Below are 21,660 nucleotides of genomic sequence, written 5' to 3' on the forward strand. Positions count from 1 at the left end.
TGCTTTTTCAGCTGATGCACATATGCAGGGCTCAGTTCTAAATGACTAAAACCAATTCATGTTTGTTAGTTAGTGGTTGTGTATATTTTTGGTATCTTATCAGTTTGTCCTTTTCTGAAATGTCTTATACGAAAAATACATACACAAAATAAAGTTTATACAAAACAACAACATCCTATGTTTGTTTAAATGTTAATGATTCATTTTGTAAGAGGAATTGCCAGTGAAGTCATTGATTTGTTTATTCCATTCAGAAGTCAAAGGCTAACAACTGTTACCCATCTGAACCAGGGAATTTTTTATAACAAAGGTATGATGCAGTCAGTTCGTTAGTTAGTTTCCTAACAATCTCACTAACAAAACAACTTTAGTGTTCACTGGGGAATAAACTTGGACATAATTGTGCAGGGCATAGAACAGACATTATAAACAGACAAATGGGATCAAATTTCTATCCTATAATAGTTTCAGCTGCACAATTAATATCAGATTTGCATTGAAAGATGCACTGTTTGATTTATGACAAATGATTGCAAGAATGCATTTATTAAATTGTTAAAAACATTTATGAAAATTATTTTTGTATATTTTATGCCCTGTAATTTTTTTGTATTAAAGAATATGCATTCCGTGTGCACTGCCTATTAATACTGCAGATATGTGTATACGTCTTAATGTGGTATACACTGATTTCTATGTCAATGTGATTTCTATTTCACATATGATGGGATGTTGACCATCACAACTAACATCATCCCAAAGGCCAGACTTTGTTATAATTCCACAGTCTTGTCTTCCCTTATAGTTATCAGGCTGGCCGTGATTCCAGTTGGTAAAAGTCAACTGCTTTCCCTCAGTGTCCAAAAACCGTCCCTCTGTTTCTCTGTCTGTAACTCTAATAAATGGATTCTTACTACTAGTTATATCACTGGATACGGCTACTTTCAGTAATGCCTGGTTTTCAGAAGCAGATCTTGGCAAAGCTATTGTTCCACCATTGTCCTTGCAGTACTGCATCCCTACATCAAAAGCTGCCTCAACACCATCAGTGACGTAATATTTCTGTCCAACTTTCTTCAAAGTATTAAAACCCAGAAGCTTATGAATCACTGCAATCTTCGCATTAAGTTGCTGCATCTCAGATTTCAGTGAGTCAGATATACTGTCACATCCTTGACAGCCTGAAAACAGAATAATTACACTTTGAAATTAGGTACATGCCTAAATGATGCATAAATTATTAACATTTTCAAATAGCTAAATTACTTGAAAACTTAAAGTGTTTTATACCTAGACCTGGGAGTCCTCTTTCCCCCTTCTCTCCGGCTGGCCCAGGTGGACCTGCTTTACCTGGCGGCCCCTGCACATTCATTCCTGAGACAGTATAGTAGGTGTGAAAAACAAAATCTCATCTATCTTCCATAATTCTCTTCCATAACTCTCTTTCACAGACCTGGCTCTCCCTTCTCTCCTTTGGGTCCAGTGGCTCCATCTTTACCATCTCTCCCATCTCTTCCAGGCAGACCATATGCAGGACAGTTTGGGTTCTGAGGTTCAGCTCCATCCAACAGCTGCAGCGCAAACTGAAGGAGCAGAAGAGCTATGAGGAAGAGCTTTAACAGCGCCATCTGGTGATGTAAAAAGGAAAACGTCAGAAAATGTTTCCACAATCTGTAAGTGACATTTGTTTAGTTACCGTTTATTGTCTGTTCAGTCTTTCTGAGATCCATTCAGTCAACTTGGGGAAAGATATAGGCTACCACAGGTGAATAGGGTTTATTTTATAGGAATAGCTGAATTTTAACAAATGAATATTACTGTAAATTCCCCAGTTAATTAAAGTGAGTTTTGGGGTTGCAGTCTAAGTTTCTAAGTCCTTATTTGTGTTTGCATGAAACCCTTCCTTTGTACAGATAACTGAATTGCAACTTATACTCAAGACTTTCAGCTACTATCTATTTTTAGTTATTTTTCTAAAATGTGGGTAAATTATTCTATAATAAATTGTGTGGATAAACAAGTTACAAAATGTTGTGAATGAATATTGATGAATCACAACAGTCTCTATATATGCAGTTAGGTTGAACAGCATTTATACGTTTAGGTGTGACTCAGTCCAACGATTTTTCCCCTAAATCAGCATAAAAATAGGAATACATCCTTTTGACCCAACTTCATTAGTCTCATGAGAATATAGAGGAAACGTGTGACTGCAAATGGACTAAGCAGAAGATATTTGCCTCAGGACAAACAAGTACCACACAAGATTTTATTAGTAAAACTATAAACCTAATGAAACTACCTTGATCAATTTATAATTCTTGATTGAAATTCATTTTATTCACTTTTAGAATTATTCCATGGACAATAACTTCTATATATTGTCCATAACTAAATTCTAAAAACTTCTTCATGTGGTCCATGTGGATAAAGCTTTTATTGCAAATGAAAAAACAAATGATAAAAACAGACAAATGAAATAGCATAGTGCATAGTCTCTTTACTGGATAAGTTCAAGCCAATTTAGTGGTTCACTGTTGTTTTCTTTTTTTCATAGATTTTACTGCAATTATACTCAGCTGTTTAAAAAAAAAAAATTAAAAATTTACAAGTTTGACGGAGGAGACCAGGTGACAGCCAATGTCTGTTGCCCGACAAGTCCAGAAGAATGACTAAAGAGAGGTGAGAGTTTCCTTCCTTTAAATCTGATGGGCTTGTTGTGAATCTCATATTCTAAAAAACGGATCTTTCTCTCAGGAAATACAGCCCACACAACATGCATGTAGGCTGTCCCAACCTCCCATATACTGACACAACTAGTTGTGTAAATCTGCAAATGCCTAAATTCAAATATATATATAAATTATAAATTGTTTGGATAAAATTTAGAACATTTATTATTTGTGCATATTAATCCTATAAAGCCTACTGTATCATATTTCATACGCAAATGTGTAAAACCTCTGTAGAGTGTTTTCACAATGTCTCAATCAGCCATATTGGTTGCACTTAACGTAAACAATGCCACTGAATCGAACGGAATTCACAAATGTTGCTGATTATTGCTGCTGAAAATGGTCAATTATTGTCATGTTTTGGGTTGTGCTAACGGTTTGGACCATGAAAACCTTTTGGAGTACAATAGAAAAAGTTGTAACAAATTAAGGAAAAGAGTGTCTTGAGGAACAAAACGCATTTGTGGTTGGCCAAACTGAACCAGGGCAAGAATCTTGACAACATTCATGTTTGTTTTTATCATTTCTGCTAAGGGAGGTGAAATATTAGGCTAATATCTTAATGAATACTGCTAGTACAAATCTTTACCACCTTTAAACTTTAGTTTGTCAAAATACTATGTCATTTCCTGTTTGCTAAGTCCTTCTCTATTTGATTTAGCAGCTTCCACACATTTTTTTCATATGGTTTGGACAGCATAAATTAGCGGAACAACACATTCAGTAGTACATTAACCATGCAATGCATGCTGTTGTTTACATCTGAGTATCACCAATATGGCCATGCATCCGGGTAACTAACCAATTGTCTAGAAACGTGTCAAATAATATAGAATGTCTGTTGTTCTTATTACTTGGAGTGATGATAAAGGATGGAGCTATGGCGAGACTTGCAATAACAATGTGCAGGACACGGTAAAACTGTTTGCACTACAAACCAGTGTGTTCATAATTAAGATTATACATTAAAATAATATGGCAAGACACACCAATTTGTAATATCAAGCAACAAAACGAACACTGAAAACCGGAAGCCAGACCCATAAAATGTACAAATAGCTGCGTCCACTCCTAATGGGGAAAATTAGATGGATTTAAATTTATTTTGTTTCATTTATTTGGTCTTAAAGGAGACACTCTCTGAAACTTTATTAATAAGATAATTAGGTTGGATACCACAGGTGAATAGGGTTTATTTTATAGGAGTAAATACTCAGTTTATTAATGTGGCTTTTGGGGTTGCAAACTAGGTTTCTGTCATGATCGGGGCTGTGGGTCTTCCCTCAGCCTCTCGAGGTCGCTGTTCCCCTTGCACTGCACTCCCCTGATTGTTCACGTCTGTCTTGTCATTTGCACTGATTACACTCACAGCTGTTCACACTCTGGACTATTGTATAAGAACTCTCACTTCTCACTCCTGTTCAGGTCTGCATTGTCTATGGTCTTCGTGTGTGTTTCGGTTCGGTTTGGTTTTGTTCTGTGTTTCCAGTTTTGTTGTGCCGTGTTGGCCTTTTGGTTTATGTTTATTTGTGTTTTGTTATATTAAATTATTCTTTCCCTGCATTTTGGACCCTGACCCCTTTTCTCTGACCCGAACGTGACAGAATGCAGACCTCAAAGATGGGTCCAGCGGGGAGGAATTTTTTCGGGGAGGCGGCGTCCCCCCGTTTAGCGGCGGCGAGCGCCCGCTTGGGGGCGGCGACCACCCGCTCTGTTCCAGATACGGCGGGGATGTCTTTTGAGGCGGCGTCGGCCGCTCGTTTTGAGTTTATCTACGCCTGTCTGGCGGGGATGGACACCTGTAGGGCCGAGGCTGCGCAGATGCGGCCCTGCTTTCTGGCGGGGGCGGAGACGCTCTTCCGCGGGCAGGCGGCGGCATCCGCTATCTCCGTTCCTGATGCGGCGGCGACCGCTATCTCCGTTCCTGATGCGGCGGCGACCGCTATCTCCGTTCCTGACGCGGAGGCGGCCGCGCTCGCTGTTCCTGACGTGGCCCTCACCTTGCCTTCTGTTCCGGACGCGGCGGTGACCGCTCTCTCTGTTCCGGACGCGGCGGTGACCGCTCTCTCTGTTCCGGACGCGGCGGCGACCGCTCTCTCTGTTCCGGACGCGGCGGCGACCGCTCTCTCTGTTCCTGACGCGGCGGCGACCGCTTTCTCTGTTCCTGACGCGGCGGTGACCGCGCTCTCTGTTCCGGACGCGGCCCTCACCGTGCCTTCTGTTCCGGACGCGGCGGCGACCGCGCTCTCTGTTCCGGACACGGCGGCGACCGCTCTCTCTGTTCCTGACGCGGCGGCGACCGCTATCTCTGTTCCAGACGCGGCGGTGACCGCTCTCTCTGTTCCGGACGCGGCGGTGACCGCTCTCTCTGTTCCGGACGCGGCGGCGACCGCTATCTCCTGTCCGGACGCGGCGGCGACCGCGCTCTCTGTTCCTGACGCGGCGGCGACCGCTATCTCCTGTCCGGACGCGGCGGCGACCGCTCTCTCTGTTCCTGACGCGGCGGCGACCGCGCTCTCTGTTCCGGACACGGCGGCGACCGCTCTCTCTGTTCCGGACACGGCGGCGACCGCTCTCTCTGTTCCTGACGCGGCGGCGACCGCTCTCTCTGTTCCGGACGCGGCGGTGACCGCTCTCTCTGTTCCGGACGCGGCGGCGACCGCGCTCTCTGTTCCTGACGCGGCGGCGACCGCTATCTCTCCTGTCCGGACGCGGCGGCGACCGCTCTCTCTGTTCCTGACGCGGCGGTGACCGCGCTCTCTGTTCCGGACGCGGCCCTCACCGTGCCTTCTGTTCCGGACGCGGCGGCGACCGCGCTCTCTGTTCCGGACGCGGCGGTGACCGCTCTCTCTGTTCCGGACGCGGCGGCGACCACTATCTCTCCTGTCCGGACGCGGCGGCGACCGCGCTCTCTGTTCCGGACACGGCGGTGACCGCTTTCTCTGTTCCTGACGCGGCGGTGACCGCGCTCTCTGTTCCGGACGCGGCCCTCACCGTGCCTTCTGTTCCGGACGCGGCGGCGACCGCGCTCTCTGTTCCGGACACGGCGGTGACCGCTTTCTCTGTTCCTGACGCGGCGGTGACCGCGCTCTCTGTTCCGGACGCGGCCCTCACCGTGCCTTCTGTTCCGGGCGCGGCGGTGGCCGCTCTCTCTGTTCCTGACACGGCGGTGGCTGCGCTGCACGGGCCTGGCCCGCCGTCCCTCCCCCTGAGTTGCCTTCCTCCGTACCTCCTCCCTCCAGACTTTGGGAACGTCTAGAAGCCGTTCCGTAGGGAGGGGGTACTGTCATGATCGGGGCTGTGGGTCTTCCCTCAGCCTCTCGAGGTCGCTGTTCCCCTTGCACTGCACTCCCCTGATTGTTCACGTCTGTCTTGTCATTTGCACTGATTACACTCACAGCTGTTCACACTCTGGACTATTGTATAAGAACTCTCACTTCTCACTCCTGTTCAGGTCTGCATTGTCTATGGTCTTCGTGTGTGTTTCGGTTCGGTTTGGTTTTGTTCTGTGTTTCCAGTTTTGTTGTGCCGTGTTGGCCTTTTGGTTTATGTTTATTTGTGTTTTGTTATATTAAATTATTCTTTCCCTGCATTTTGGACCCTGACCCCTTTTCTCTAGTACATCCAACGTGACAGTTTCTTCTTTAAAACGTCTTTTAGCTACTATCTATTTTTTCTTTATTTTTTTTTAAATGTGAGGAAATTATTCTATATGGTTCACACAAAAAGGAAAAATTTGTCATTAATTACTCACCCTGTTGTTCCAAACCTATAAGACCTTCATTTATCTTCGTAGCACAAATTAAGATATTTCTCTATGAACATTTAGGTGTGAGTCAATCCAACAATTTTCCCCAGCATGAAAATAGAAATACATCCTATTAACCCAACTACATTAGTCTTGTGAGAATATAGAGGAAACGTGTGAGCAAATGGACTAAGCAGAAAATATTTGCCTCAGGACAGACAAGTTCCAAACAAGTCTTTTATTAGCAAAACTAATAATCAATAAAGCTTGCCCAAATGAGATTTTGAGATAAATTGACCCTGATTTAAATGTACTCTTTAATTCACTTTTATAATTATTCCATGGACAATAACTTCTGTATTATGTCAGTAGCTCAAAACAATTCCTCATGTGGTCTATCTAAAGCTATTATTACACTAGCACATAAAATTGCATTGTGTGTTATTACCATCCATTTTCATGTCTCTTTCCTGGATAAATTCAAACCACTTTTCCTGTTTTTTTTTTCATTCTTTCATAGATTTATTGCAATTATACTCAGCTGTTTAAAAAAAAACATTTAGAAACTTTCAAGTTTAATGGAGGAGACCAGGTGACAGGCAATGTCTGTTGCCCGACAAGTCCAAAAAAACTGACTGAAGAGAGGAGGGTCTTCTTCCGTTTAATCTGAGGGGCTTGTTGTTATGAATCTCATATTCTGAAAAACTGATCTTCCTTTCAGGATATGCAGCACACACAACATGCACATGTAGGCCGTCCCAACCTCCCATATACCTTTTACTGAAAAAAGAAGATTCATCTTTCCAAACTCCTCCTTTGCGAAATGAACGCTGAAAAAAAATTGCTGGACACAGATGAGACCAGAAGCCAGACCCATAAAATTTACAGATGCCTGCGCCCACTCTTTTTATTGGGATAAAGAGTGGGTGGATGTAAATTTATTTCATTTAATTTATTTGGTCTTCTGTCAGTTACACAATTATTGTCAGAGTTGCACTGAAATAAAGAAGACACTCTTTGATTCATGACAGTTAGTCACAAGAAACTTTATTAATTTGTAACAAAATGTATAGCAATCATTTTTTGTATATTTATATGCACTGTAGTGTTATTTTTTGAAGGATATGTATGACAATGGGATTTAAACTGTGCCCACTGTTTATTGCATATTGTTATTGCTGATCTGTAAAATTGTTATACATTCTATTTGTTGTCTATTTCACACATAATAGGACGTATATCACCACAACTGCCGTCATCCCAACGGCCAGAGTCCTCTATAACACCACAGTCTTGCAGTCCCTTATAGTCATCAGGCTGACCCGGACCCCAGTTGGTATAAGTCAATGGATTCCCCTCAGTGTTCACCATCCGTCCCTCTGTTTCTCTGTCCGTGACTCCAATATATGGCTTCTTACTACTTAAACCACTGGATACTACTAATTTCAGTAATGCTTGGTTTTCTGCAGAAGTTCTTGGCAAAACCATTGTTCCACCAAAATCCTTGCAGTATTTTAAACCTTGATCAAAATTCCCCACACCACCATCAGTGATGTAGTATTTCTCTCCAACTCGCCTGAAGTGGCTGACACTTGCAACTTTCTCAAACATGGCAGTCTTGGCTTTAAGTTGCTGGATCTCAGATTTCAGGGATTCAGGAACGCTTTCTCTTCCAGGAGACCCTAAATATGGAACAATTATTTTGTATAGATTGTATAACACACTTTGAAACTTGTTCATGCACAATGTTAGTCATTGAAATGACATTTTCACTTTGAAATTTTAAACCATAATAACTGTTTAATACCTTGTGGACCTGGGGGTCCCCTTTCACCTTTTTCTCCAGGTGGTCCCAGTTTACCTGGGGGTCCCTGAACATTCACTCCTGTAAAGTAGGAGCAAAGTAGTTGAAAGTAAGGTAGGAGTGTAAATAGTTTAAATAATTCACTACCTTAGACTCCCTCACATCACTCATTTCTCTCTCACACACAAACCTGGCTCTCCCTTCTCTCCTTTGGGTCCAATGGCTCCATCTTTACCATCTCTCCCATCTCTTCCAGGCAGACCATTGTGTCCAGGAGTGCCAGGAACTCCACCATATGCAGGACAGTTTGGGTTCTGAGGTTCAGCTCCATCCAACAGCTGCAGCGCAAACTGAAGGAGCAGAAGAGCTATGAGGAAGAGCTTTAACAGCGCCATCTGGTGATGTAAAAAGGAAAACGTCAGAAAATGTTTCCACAATCTGTAAATGACATTTGTTTAGTTACCGTTTATTGTCTGTTCAGTCTTTTTGAGATCCATTCAGTCAACTTGGGGAAAGATATAGGCTACCAAAGGTGAATAGGGGTTTATTTTATAGGAATAGCTGAATTTTAATAAATGAATATTACTGTAACTTCCCCAGTTAATTAAAGTGAGTTTTGGGGTTGCAATCTAAGTTTCTTTTTTTTTAAAAGTCCTTATTTGTGTTTGCATGAAACCCTTCCTTTGTACAGATAACTGAATTGCAACTTATACTCAAGACTTTCAGCTACTATCTATTTTTAGTTATTTTTCTAAAATGTGGGTAAATTATTCTATAATAAATTGTGTGGATAAACAAGTTACAAAATGTTGTGAATGAATATTGATGAATCACAACAGTCTCTATATATGCAGTTAGGTTGAACAGCATTTATACGTTTAGGTGTGACTCAATCCAACGTTTTTCCCCTAAATCAGCATAAAAGTAGGAATACATCCTTTTAACCCAACTTCATTAGTCTCATGGGAATATAGAGGAAAAGTGTGACTGCAAATTGACTAAGCAGAAAATATTTGCCTCAGGACAAACAAGTACCACACAAGTTTTTATTAGTAAAACTATAAACCTAATGAAACTACCTTGATCAATTTATAATTCTTGATTGAAATTCATTTTATTCACTTTTAGAATTATTCCATGGATAATAACTTCTATATATTGTCCATAACTAAATTCTAAAAACTTCTTCATGTGGTCCATGTGGATAAAGCTTTTATTACAAATGAAAAAAACAAACGATAAAAACAAACAAATGAAATAGCATAGTGCATAGTCTCTTTACTGGATAAGTTCAAGCCAATTTAGTGGTTCACTGTTTTTTTCTTTCTTTCATAGGTTTTACTGCAATTATACTCAACTGTTTATAAAAAAAAAAAAAATTAAAAACTTACAAGTTTGACGGAGGAGACCAGGTGACAGCCAATGTCTGTTGCCCGACAAGTCCAGAAGAATGACTAAAGAGAGGTGAGAGTTTCCTTCCTTTAAATCTGATGGGCTTGTTGTGAATCTCATATTCTAAAAAAACGGATCTTTCTCTCAGGAAATACAGCCCACACAACATGCATGTAGGCTGTCCCAACCTCCCATATACTGACACAACTAGTTGTGTAAATCTGCAAATGCCTAAATTCAAATATATATATAAATTATAAATTGTTTGGATAAAATTTAGAACATTTATTATTTGTGCATATTAATCCTATAAAGCCTACTGTATCATATTTCATACACAAATGTGTAAAACCTCTATAGAGTGTTTTCACAACGTGTCAATCAGCCATATTGGTTGCACTTAACGTAAACAATGCCACTGAATCGAACGGAATTCACAAATGTTGCTGATTATTGCTGCTGAAAATGGTCAATTATTGTCATGTTTTGGGTTGTACTAATTGTTTGGACCGTGAAAAACTTTTGGAGTACAATAGACTGCCAAAAGTTGTAACAAATTAAGGGAAAGAGTGTCTTGAGGAACAAAATGCATTTGTGGTTGGCCAAACTGAACCAGGACAAGAATCTTGACAACATTCATGTTTGTTTTTATCATTTCTGCTAAGGGAGGTGAAATATTAGGCTAATATCTTAATGAATACTGCTAGTACAAATCTTTACCACCTTTAAACTTTAGTTTGTCAAAATATTATGCCGTTTCCTGTTTGCTAAGTCCTTCTCTATTTGATTTAGCAGCTTCCACACATTTTTTTCATATGGTTTGGACAGCATAAATTAGCAGAACAACACATTCAGTAGTACATTAACCATGCAATGCATGCTGTTGTTTACATCCGAGTATCACCAATATGGCCGTGCTTCCCGGGTAACTAACCAATTGTCTAGAAACGTGTCAAATAATATAGAATGTCTGTTGTTCTTATTACTTGGAGTTATGGTAAAGGATGGAGCAATATGTTGGTTTACAAACTGCAGTGCTTTATCTGATGAATTAGAGCAGGAGTGATGAATTAGGAGTTTGGAAAGATGAATCTTTGAACAAATGTATATTATAAGAAAATTAAAGTGTTTTTTGACATTTCAGCCTGTTGTTGGCAACTCACAAATATTGTAAAATCAAGCATAAAAATTTAATTGCTAGCCTATCCATCTTATTCTTCAATGCAGAAGTAATGCTATGGGCGAGACTTGCGAGATGAATAACAATGTGCAGGACACGGTAAAACTGTTTGCACTACAAACCAGTGTGTTCATAATTAAGAAAATACATTAAAATAATATGGCAAGACACACCAATTTGTAATTTGTTTGTACAAACCGAACACTGAAAACTGGAAGCCAGACCCATAAAATGTACAAATAGCCGCATCCACTCTTAACGGGGAATATAAGGTGGATTTAAATTTATTTCGTTTCATTTATTTGGTCTTAAAGGAGACACTCTTTGAAACTTTATTAATAAGATAATTAGGTTGGATACCACAGGTGAATAGGGCTTATTTTATAGGAATAAATACTCCCCCAGTTTATTAATGTGGCTTTTAGGGTTGCAAACTAGGTTTCTTCTTTAAAACGTCTTTTAGCTACTATCTATTTTTTCTTTATTTTTTTTTAAATGTGAGGAAATTATTCTATATGGTTCACACAAAAATAAAAAATTTGTCAATTACTCACCTTGTCATTCCAAACCTATAAGACCTTCATTTATCTTCGTAGCACAAATTAAGATATTTCTCTATGAACATTTAGGTGTGAGTCAATCCAACAATTTTCCCCAGCATGAAAATAGAAAATACATCCTATTAACCCAACTTCATTAGTCTTGTGAGAATATAGAGGAAACGTGTGAGCAAATGGACTAAGCAGAAAATATTTGCTTCAGGACAGACAAGTACCACACAAGTCTTTTATTAGCAAAACTAATAATCAATAAAGCTTGCCCAAATGAGATTTTGAGATAAACTGACCCTGATTTAAATGTACTCAATTCACTTTCACTTTTATAATTATTCCATGGACAATAACTTCTGTATTATGTCAGTAGCTCAAAACAATTCCTCATGTGGTCTATCTAAAGCTATTATTACACTAGCACATAAAATTGCATTGTGTGTTATTACCATCCATTTTCATGTCTCTTTCCTGGATAAATTCAAACCACTTTTCCTGTTTTTTTTCATTCTTTCATAGATTTATTGCAATTATACTCAGCTGTTTAAAAAAAAACATTTAGAAACTTTCAAGTTTAATGGAGGAGACCAGGTGACAGGCAATGTCTGTTGCCCGACAAGTCCAAAAAAACTGACTGAAGAGAGGAGGGTCTTCTTCCGTTTAATCTGAGGGGCTTGTTGTTATGAATCTCATATTCTGAAAAACTGATCTTCCTTTCAGGATATGCAGCACACACAACATGCACATGTAGGCCATCCCAACCTCCCATATACCTTTTACTGAAAAAAGAAGATTCATCTTTCCAAACTCCTCCTTTGCGAAATGAACGCTGAAAAAAAATTGCTGGACACAGATGAGACCAGAAGCCAGACCCATAAAATTTACAGATGCCTGCGCCCACTCTTTTTATTGGGATAAAGAGTGGGTGGATGTAAATTTATTTCATTTAATTTATTTGGTCTTCTGTCAGTTACACAATTATTGTCAGAGTTGCACTGAAATAAAGAAGACACTCTTTGATTCATGACAGTTAGTCACAAGAAACTTTATTAATTTGTGACAAAATGTATAGCAATCATTTTTTGTATATTTATATGCACTGTAGTGTTATTTTTTGAAGGATATGTATGACAATGGGATTTAAACTGTGCCCACTGTTTATTGCATATTGTTATTGCTGATCTGTAAAATTGTTATACATTCTATTTGTTGTCTATTTCACACATAATAGGACGTATATCACCACAACTGCCGTCATCCCAACGGCCAGAGTCCTCTATAACACCACAGTCTTGCAGTCCCTTATAGTCATCAGGCTGACCCGGACCCCAGTTGGTATAAGTCAATGGATTCCCCTCAGTGTTCACCATCCGTCCCTCTGTTTTTCTGTCCGTGACTCCAATATATGGCTTCTTACTACTTAAACCACTGGATACTACTAATTTCAGTAATGCTTGGTTTTCTGCAGAAGTTCTTGGCAAAACCATTGTTCCACCAAGATCCTTGCAGTATTTTAATCCATTATCAAAATTCCCTAAAACACCATCAGTGATGTAGTATTTCGCTCCAACTCGCCTGAAGTGGCTGACACTTGCAACTTTCTCAAACATGGCAGTCTTGGCTTTAAGTTGCTGGATCTCAGATTTCAGGGATTCAATAACGCTTTCTCTTCCAGGAGACCCTAAATATGGAACAATTATTTTGTATAGATTGTATAACACACTTTGAAACTTGTTCATGCACAATGTTAGTCATTGAAATGACATTTTCACTTTGAAATTTTAAACCATAATAACTGTTTAATACCTTGTGGACCTGGGGGTCCCCTTTCACCTTTTTCTCCAGGTGGTCCCAGTTTACCTGGGGGTCCCTGAACATTCACTCCTGTAAAGTAGGAGCAAAGTAGTTGAAAGTAAGGTAGGAGTGTAAATAGTTCAAATAATTCACTACCTTAGACTCCCTCACATCACTCATTTCTCTCTCACACACAAACCTGGGTCTCCCTTCTCTCCTTTGGGTCCAATGGCTCCATCTTTACCATCTCTCCCCTCTCTTCCAGGCAGACCATTGTGTCCAGGAGTGCCAGGAACTCCACCATATGCAGGACAGTTTGGGTTCTGAGGTTCAGCTCCATCCAACAGCTGCAGCGCAAACTGAAGGAGCAGAAAAACTCTGAAGAACAGCTTTAACAGCGCCATCTGGTGATGTAAAAAGGAAAACATCAGAGAAATGTTCTCACAATCTGTAAATGACCTTTATTTAGTTGCTGTCTGTAACTAACAGATATCACCGTAATTCCCCAGTTAATTAATCATTAAGTCACTGAATTTTTATGTTTAAATATGCAAATTGTGCATTATATAATAAAGAATGCACCAGTTTGTATACATTTCCAGAACAGAAATCTCAACATTGGATAAAGCCAGATTCACAATTTCCAAGGGGACTTTGAATGTCTGTTATATCACTTCTTAAACACTGCCAAATACTTTCAACAGTTAGAAAAAAACACCTTTTTATAGGAACAAATCTGGTGAATGTTACATGAACAAACCTCTCTGTAAAAACCTTTAGAATATTCATCTTCAGGTTTTACAGAGGGAATACTTTTCGTATTTTTTTTTTAACAAAGGCGATGCCATCCCTCCATATCCCCCCTCAATTCAAGCCCTAAATATAGTGGAAAGTACTTGTAATGCTCCACAATGGTGTGACTGCAAATGGAGTAAACAGGAAATATTTACTTAGGCTGATAGACACAAGGTTCATACAATGTCTTTTCACTGGCAGAACTTGTCCAAATTAGATTTTGAGACAAAGTTTCCTTGATAAGTTTGTAAGTAACATATTATTATGTATATTATTAGTATATTGATGCTTTGAGTATTGATGTATGATTATTAAGTTTCCCCATGTGGTCCACCTGGATCCGCATTGTGTGTTATTGCCAGATTTACTGCAATTATTCTCAGTTCTTTTCAGATAACATTCAAGTTCCTACCAGTTAATGAAGTCCAAGTGATGCAATGTCTGTTGCCCAACAAGTCCACAAGACTAAAGTCAAACAACTGATTGAAGAGAGGAGGGTCTTGTTGCTTTAAATCTGAGCTTGTTGTTGTGAATTTCCTTTTCTGAGAAAGAGCTCTTTTAGATATGCTTCCCACACAATGTACGCATGTGCAGTGGGCTTTTCAGGCTCAGAAAGCATCATGCCTGAAGACGCCTCCTTCATTTAGTACCACCCTACTCATGAAACATATTAAATGGCTTACAGTTATTATATAGTTCAAATCAAGGGGGATTGGGCCCTTCCAATCCCCCATATTGTCACACTCTGGATAAATAGTTGTGTTGTACTACTCCTTCAAAACCTTCAGCAAAATAACTACATTTAAATATGGAAATATCAATCATGGATTGCACACATTGTTAGTGAAATAAAATTGTATATAAAATTTTATATATTATACATAAAAAATAAAATGTTACTTTTTTCATTTAAATTTTATTACATAAACATATTGCATATTTTGTAAATGGAACCTTAAGATTGGAATATAGAATATATACTGAATACTTTTCATTTGGTTAAAAATATGGTATTTTTGTTGTCGATTTTACATATATGTATATATTGTTAAAATTGCCATCATTCCAAAGGACAGAGTCCTCAGTGATAGCGCAGTCTTGTTGTCCCTTATAATCATCATAGGGGGTTTCTGGCCACCAGTAGTTTGATCTAAGATGAATTTGAAAAAAATTCACATGCAGGTTAAATAAATATTACAATATCACATACAATATTAAGATCACTATTAAAGTTCAGGCAAATACCTCCACATTAAAATGTATTATGTTAAATGTAAGCATCACACAAAGTCTGGAAATATGTAACATCTCTATCCATAAGCGGGCCACTGGGTTTAAAAAATTAAAGCCTACTTGAATTTGTTCCAGTTTTCCTTCAAAATACATTGCATTTACAGTTAACGCTAAACTGCATATCAGTTTAATGGATGAGACCTAGTGAAAGTCGATGGTCTTCAAAACTAAAACTTCTCATGTGAGTGAAGAAAGAATGTTCCTGCTCTAAATCTGAGACGCCTTCTCCACCCATCCTTATTATCCGTCTATATTTGCTTCATTCACCCCAATAGTGATGGGTCGTTCTTGAACGATTCGTTCATTTTGAACGAATCTTTAATGTGACTCGGGACGAACGAGTCGCCTCGGGGAGTGATTCGTTCAGTCGCGCATGCGCAACATCCTATTAGGTTCTGTACTGGAATTAGTTCACCTGTTTTAGAGTCGTTCGTTCACCTTATGGGGCTGTCACGTGATGAACGAACGACTCAAACCCGAAGACTCAAAAGATGAACTAATCAATTCTCCTTCCGGCTCAGACTGCATAGGTTAACATTACGGGGATGTCACGTGATGAACGAACGACTCAAACCCGAAGACTCAAAAGATGAACTAATCAATTCTCTTTCCGGCTCAGGCTGCATAGGTTAACATTACAGGGCTGTCACGTGATGAACGAACGACTCAAACCCGAGGACTCGAGAGATGAACTAATCAATTCTCTTTCCGGCTCAGACTGCGTTGGTTAGCTAATTGGGCTGTCACGTGATGAACGAACAACTCAAACCCGAAAACTTGTCAGATAAGAGGTGAGGTGAGCGAATCATAGACTAAAGACCCAGGTAAACAATGAATGAATCTTTTCTGTTTCTTATAGCATTATAGTTTTGTTTTGTTTGTAGTGTGATCAACGTTTGTGTAAGCAGTAGATGTGTTAGGGAGGTAAAACGTAACATTTTAATTATATTTTGCTAAAATGAACGTAATGAACGAAATGACTCGAAAAAAGATTCGTTCATTTTGCTGAACGAGACTCAAAGGACCGAGTCGGTAAAATGATCCGAACTTCCCATCACTACACCCCAATAGTATGTTCCTGCACAACCGGAGGCTGCAGTTTCAGGACCGCAGTTCTAGGACCGCATTTCTTAGACCCTATTTTTTGTGACAGCGCCATCTAGAGGAGACCTGATTCAAGCATAAAACAAAAACTATTCATTTTTTATCTTCCCATCTTATTTTTAATGTAAGACCTGGTGTGAACTTGTGTTTGAGGCGGTGTCAGCAATCTCCATTTAGCCTATTTAGCTGTGCAAAACAGTTCACTGTTCTGCTTAATGTTATAAACTAGCATTTGTATTCAAATTTATTAATGTACCAATAAACACACTAATTCGTAGCCCAATTGTTTTACCGTTTACTGCACTTCATGGGTGTCACACATCAGACGTGAATGGCAAGTCTTTCTTTACAAGAAAACTGAATTTAAAACCAGAATATATATAGAATATATTAAAATAAATTAGGTTAAATATTTTAATCGGGTTTCCAATGTTCAGGGTATGTTAAGAGTTACAGTCATGTGAAAAAGTTAGGACACCCTATTTAATTTCATGGTTTTGTGTATAAGGACATAATAAAAAATGATCTGGTTGGCAGGTCTTAAAATTTGGAAAATAAATCCTCAGATAAACATCATCAGATGACGTATCACTCTGTGTCATTATTTATTTAACAAAAATAAAGCCAAGAGGGAAAGGCCATGTGTGATAAAGTTAGGACACCTTATGAGTCAATTGCCTGTAGATCCACTTTTAGCAGCACTAACTTGAAGCATTCATTTTCTGTGTGACTTTATCAGTCTCTCACATCGCTCTGGAGGAATCTGGACCACTCTTCTTTTCAACGTTGCTCCAGTTTATTAAGGTTTGTGGGCATTTGCTTATGCACAGCTCTCACCACAGCATTTGAGTCCAAATGAGCTCTGGACTTTGACTGGGCTGTTGCAACACCTTGATTCTTTTCAGCAATTCTGTTGTAGATTTGCTGATGTGCTTGGGATCATTGTCCTGTTGCATGACTCAGTTTTGGCCCAACTTTAGATGTCGGACAGATGCCCTCGCATTTGACTGTAGAATACTTTGATATACAGAGGAGTTCATGGCCAACTCAATGACTGTGAGGTGCCCAGGTCCTGTGGCTACAAAACAAGCCCAAAATGATCAGCCCTCCTCCAGCATGCTTGTCTTTTGGTATGAGGTGTTTGTGCTGATATGCTCTTTAGGTTTTCACCAAACTTGGCGCTGTGCATTATGGCCAAACATCTCCACTTCGGTCTCGTCTGTTCAAAGGACATTATTCTAGAAGACTTGTGTTTTGTTCAGATGCAACTTTGCAGATCTAAACTGTGCTGCAATGTTTTTTTTTTAGACAGAAGAGGCTTTCTTCTGTCAAGCCTTCCAAACATGCCATTTTTGTCCCATATTTTTCTAATGGTATTGTCATGACCTTTATCATTTAACATGTTAACTGAGGCCTGTAGAGTCTGAGGTGTAGTTCTTGGGTTGTCTGCCATTTCTCTGAGCTTTACACGGTCTGATCTGGGGGTGAATTTTCTGGGACGTCCACTCCTGGAAGGAGAGGTGTCTGTTTTAAATGTCTTCTACTTGTGAATAAAATTCAAATTGTTTGAAAATGGCCATATTACTCTTCTCAGATTGATGGCAGCAACAAGTGCTTCTCTAAGATGATTGCTGATGTCTTACCTCCTTGGCAATGTGTTAACGCACACCTGAAGGTTCCAGACCAGCAAACTGCCAAAGCTTATGCTTTTATAGAGGCGCTCAGACTTGCTGATGATCATTTAATCAAAGGTATTTGATTAGCAGTGCTTGACTGTTATTTAACCTCTTAATTTCAATGTTAACAGTAAGGGTGTCCTAACTTTGTCACACATGGCTTTTCCATTTTGGCTTTATTTTTGTTCAGTAAATAATGACACGGCACAATTTATCATGTGTTGTTGTTCATCTGAGGTTTTATTTTTGAAATTTTAAGACCAGCCAGGGACCAGTTTTTTTTTAATGATGTCCTGATACGGAAAACCATGTAATTCGATAGGGTGTCCTAACTTTTTCACATGACTGTAGGAGTTGGTTAGGACAATAATTAAGTGTATACAATTAAACAACTACATATTTCTTTAAAATATAATAACATACAGAACTGAATAGCAAGCGCTATTAAATAGTATAAGAAGCTAACACATACATAAATACAATAAATAAATAAAATAATAAAAAAAAACAAAACAAAAAAAAACTATAGGGTCCTAGAAATGCGGTCCAAACAATGCGGTCCTGAAACTGCAGCCTCCGGTTGTGCAGGAACACTCTTCTCGCTTCATTACGGTAGTGACATACGCATGCCATGAAGGTGAGGAAGTTATAAAGTTTCACTCGTGATGTCCAGTCAGTAGCTCGCCGGTTTGCTTCATTTGACACTATAACCTACATGGTCACAAAGCATTAAAGGTGAGTTATTTCCTTTATTTTGTTTAGTCACACCGCTGAATGAACCGCGTAGAACGTAATCATCCAAATATAGCGCATGCGTTTATTTACAACAGTGTTGCCTAGACTTTGATGTTAATAATCATTGCAGTGTCAGACAGACGAGACTGCATGCTTGTGTGTCTTTTCTGTTGGTGCACATTTATGACCATCCCATATTAAAGAAGTAGTGATTCTACCAATGGAAATAAAGTTTTTCTGAGAAATAAAGGAGTGCTGATGAATCTGTCTTGAATGTGTGTGGCAATATGGAACAGACATTGCGAAGGCATTGGAATTGTTCTTCACTGATTATCAGCTAAGGTAAATGACTTTGCTCCTTGTGGGTGGGCGCGTTCCAATCGACCGTAAGTGCCCTGCAACGTGAACTTTATTCCGAAAACTGAAGAGCGATTCTAATCCGAAGGGAGTGTAGTGTACGTGTTTAGTTAGATAGGCACTGCAACGATTAATAAATGCACACCACTTCACAGACAGTGGAGAGGGAAATGTACCAATTACACCAGTAAGTAAATTAGTTGGAATAAATAAACGCGGTTGAAAGGAGTGGAGACAGCTTGTTTGATTTTCCAAGCGTTTTTACAATACATTTGATGTTTGCATAGGACACACCCATGCTCCTCAATGCTAGTGATTCTTGAGTACTGTACTGAACAGTCATCACCTTTGGACAGAAAATCTCACAGAAAATCTTGTCTGCCAGGGTTGACGTATAGTTGTGATAGCAGAGTTAAGATTATATAGAAACATAAAACTCAGCAGAGCTTGCATGGTCTTACAAAAACTCATAAAAAGGTCAAACATGAGAAGAATCTCTTTAAACAGTGTGTATTTAACCAGGATATATCTTTAAACAATATGTACATTGTTGTTTTGCTTGTGACAGGTGGTTTCAAGACAGTTAGAATTTTGATCAAGTAAAAAGAAAATATCTGATTCAGTGCAGGAAAAGTTGTGGGACACATTTTGTGCCCTGTCTCAAGTTTGGCACTGTACTTTTAGCATTTGCAATGTTTCTAGACAAAAAAAACAAATTTCTATTCTTTTTCTCCTTTCTTTAGCCAGGCAGCCATGAAGACTCCGGCTCCCCTTCAGACTGATCTGAAGGCGAATACGGATGCCAGACTACAGCGAAACTATAGCAGTCCAAGATTGGAAAACCGCTTTCTGGCTCAAGCTCCCTCAGCATTGTCTTACCATCAGTACACACCTCCATCCTGGGCCAAGCAGACGTCCACCTCTTCACCATGTCCAGCACTCCAGCCAACCGGCCTGTCCTCCACCATGGCCACCTCATCTCTCACCTCATCTCTTCTGTCATCCACAATGATGAGCTCACTATCCTCTTCCTCCTCTCTGCTGAGCACCAAGAATACCCTCCTAACGAAGCCTTCACTTCATCCTCCAGTCTCATTCTCCTTAACCTCCTCCTATTCCCGTAATCCTTTACTCTCTTGCTCCAAAATGTCAACTCCCAGTGCCATCCAACCTGTCTGCTCCTATCCATCACCTTCAATGGAGAATAAAGTGGGCTCAAATGAAAAGAGAGAAGTGGAAGACATGCTTTTTTCACCTAAAGAGCTGCTGGGATCTAGTGAGGAGCCTAGACAGGTACAGAATTAAATTTCCTCTGTTGCTTTGTAAAACTGTTTGTGAACTAAGGTAGCATCTTTTTCAGATTTGTTTTTAAATTCCTTTATTTGCCTCCACAAAATTTGATTAGTATTTAATAATTAAAATAACACAGTAATTGCGTTTAATTAGGACTGGAAATGCAAATGTAGTTAATTATATTGTCTGTGTACGTGTTAACAGGATGCAAGATGTGAAAGTTTGGAGGAGGATGACCAGATGCTGTCCTCTGACATGCCTGTTTTGGGTATGGATTTAGATGGAGATGGAGATGGGGAGCAGACCGTAGCTCCTCAGGAGGAATTTGGTGTGCTTGAAGCAAGCGAGGATGAGCATCTTGACGAATTGAGGGACCGAAAGGTGAGTTGAATAACCTCAGTTTTTAGGTTTGTGTGAATCTAAATAATGGTTAATAATGTGCTAGCCCTGATAATTTATTTTTAGCTTTGTTTATGTGCATTTTTTGGTCATTATATTTAGACATTCAGCAGAAATATGTTAAATTTAGTCTTTTATTTTCAAAATGGAAAATATGGCCTATATAATAAAGGATAAAACATTCAGATTGTTCAAAGCAATAGTTAATTAATGAATGTGCTTAATTGTTATATATTTAATTATATATTTTTAATTTATTCCAGTGATGGCAAAACTCAATTTTCAGCCATAAAGACATAACACCAGTCTTTAGTGTTACATAATCTGTAAGAAATCATTGTAATATGCTGATTTGGTGCTCAAGGATCATTGATTATTATCAGTACTGTCACTATTGATGAATTGAATGCATACTTTTTAAATAAAAATATATATAGTCATATATAATGCATATAGAATCTTTCTTACCCCAGATAATATATTAACAGAGTAGTGATTGTGAAATCAATCAACATTTCTTAGGTGACTGTTCTTTTGTTTGTCCTTCAGAACAACCTGCTGAATATGGTGTGCTGCTCCCTGGTTAATAAGAGCTGTACCCCGGGTCAGAAGGACTGGGATAAGAAGACAAGTGTGTGGGCCATTATTAAAGTTCTGGCCACAGAGATTACCACCGAAGACCCTGAGTTTCTCCTAAAGGTTGGTGTTTTTGCATGTGTGAGTGTATGTGGGTTATGTTGTCAGGTGTTAATGTGAATGGTTTTGCATATTTTGCATTGGTCTTAGGTTGCAGTCTATACTAGG

The 21,660-nt window shown here is 39.3% G+C and overlaps 3 protein-coding genes across 5 annotated transcripts in view; 1 reads left to right on the forward strand and 2 right to left on the reverse strand.

The window, feature by feature from the left end:
* Nucleotides 1-657: 657 nt before the first annotated feature.
* LOC127153037 (pulmonary surfactant-associated protein D-like) lies at nt 658-14,604 on the reverse strand. 3 transcript variants are annotated; one of them, XM_051093982.1, is made up of 4 exons: nt 14,412-14,604; nt 1,454-1,628; nt 1,291-1,374; nt 658-1,181 (listed from the first exon to the last, which is right to left on the reverse strand). In XM_051093982.1, exons 2-4 carry the CDS (start codon nt 1,626-1,628, stop codon nt 694-696), a joined length of 747 nt encoding a protein of 248 aa, XP_050949939.1. In that variant the 5' UTR covers nt 14,412-14,604; the 3' UTR covers nt 658-693. The 3 variants fall into 3 exon arrangements, with proteins under 3 accessions (XP_050949939.1, XP_050949950.1, XP_050949928.1); XM_051093993.1 differs by lacking the exon at nt 14,412-14,604 and adding an exon at nt 2,610-2,714 and having other exon boundaries at nt 659-1,181; XM_051093971.1 differs by lacking the exons at nt 658-1,181; nt 1,291-1,374; nt 1,454-1,628 and adding exons at nt 12,440-13,091; nt 13,217-13,294; nt 13,404-13,608 and having other exon boundaries at nt 14,412-14,580.
* Nucleotides 7,509-9,782, reverse strand: LOC127153046 (pulmonary surfactant-associated protein D-like). The gene is made up of 4 exons (XM_051094002.1): nt 9,679-9,782; nt 8,478-8,682; nt 8,291-8,368; nt 7,509-8,165 (listed from the first exon to the last, which is right to left on the reverse strand). Exons 2-4 carry the CDS (start codon nt 8,680-8,682, stop codon nt 7,687-7,689), a joined length of 762 nt encoding a protein of 253 aa, XP_050949959.1. The 5' UTR covers nt 9,679-9,782; the 3' UTR covers nt 7,509-7,686.
* A 5,313-nt stretch (nt 14,605-19,917) lies between the features above and the next one.
* Nucleotides 19,918-21,660, forward strand: part of tep1 (telomerase-associated protein 1) — a 64,434-nt gene continuing 62,691 nt past the window's right edge. The window contains 3 exon segments of the mRNA XM_051130348.1: nt 19,918-20,457; nt 20,662-20,838; nt 21,406-21,555. Of these exon segments, the coding sequence (XP_050986305.1) occupies nt 19,918-20,457; nt 20,662-20,838; nt 21,406-21,555 (867 nt within the window).

Source organism: Labeo rohita, chromosome 2 (genome assembly GCF_022985175.1).
Source record: "Labeo rohita strain BAU-BD-2019 chromosome 2, IGBB_LRoh.1.0, whole genome shotgun sequence".
NCBI lineage: Eukaryota > Metazoa > Chordata > Actinopteri > Cypriniformes > Cyprinidae > Labeo > Labeo rohita.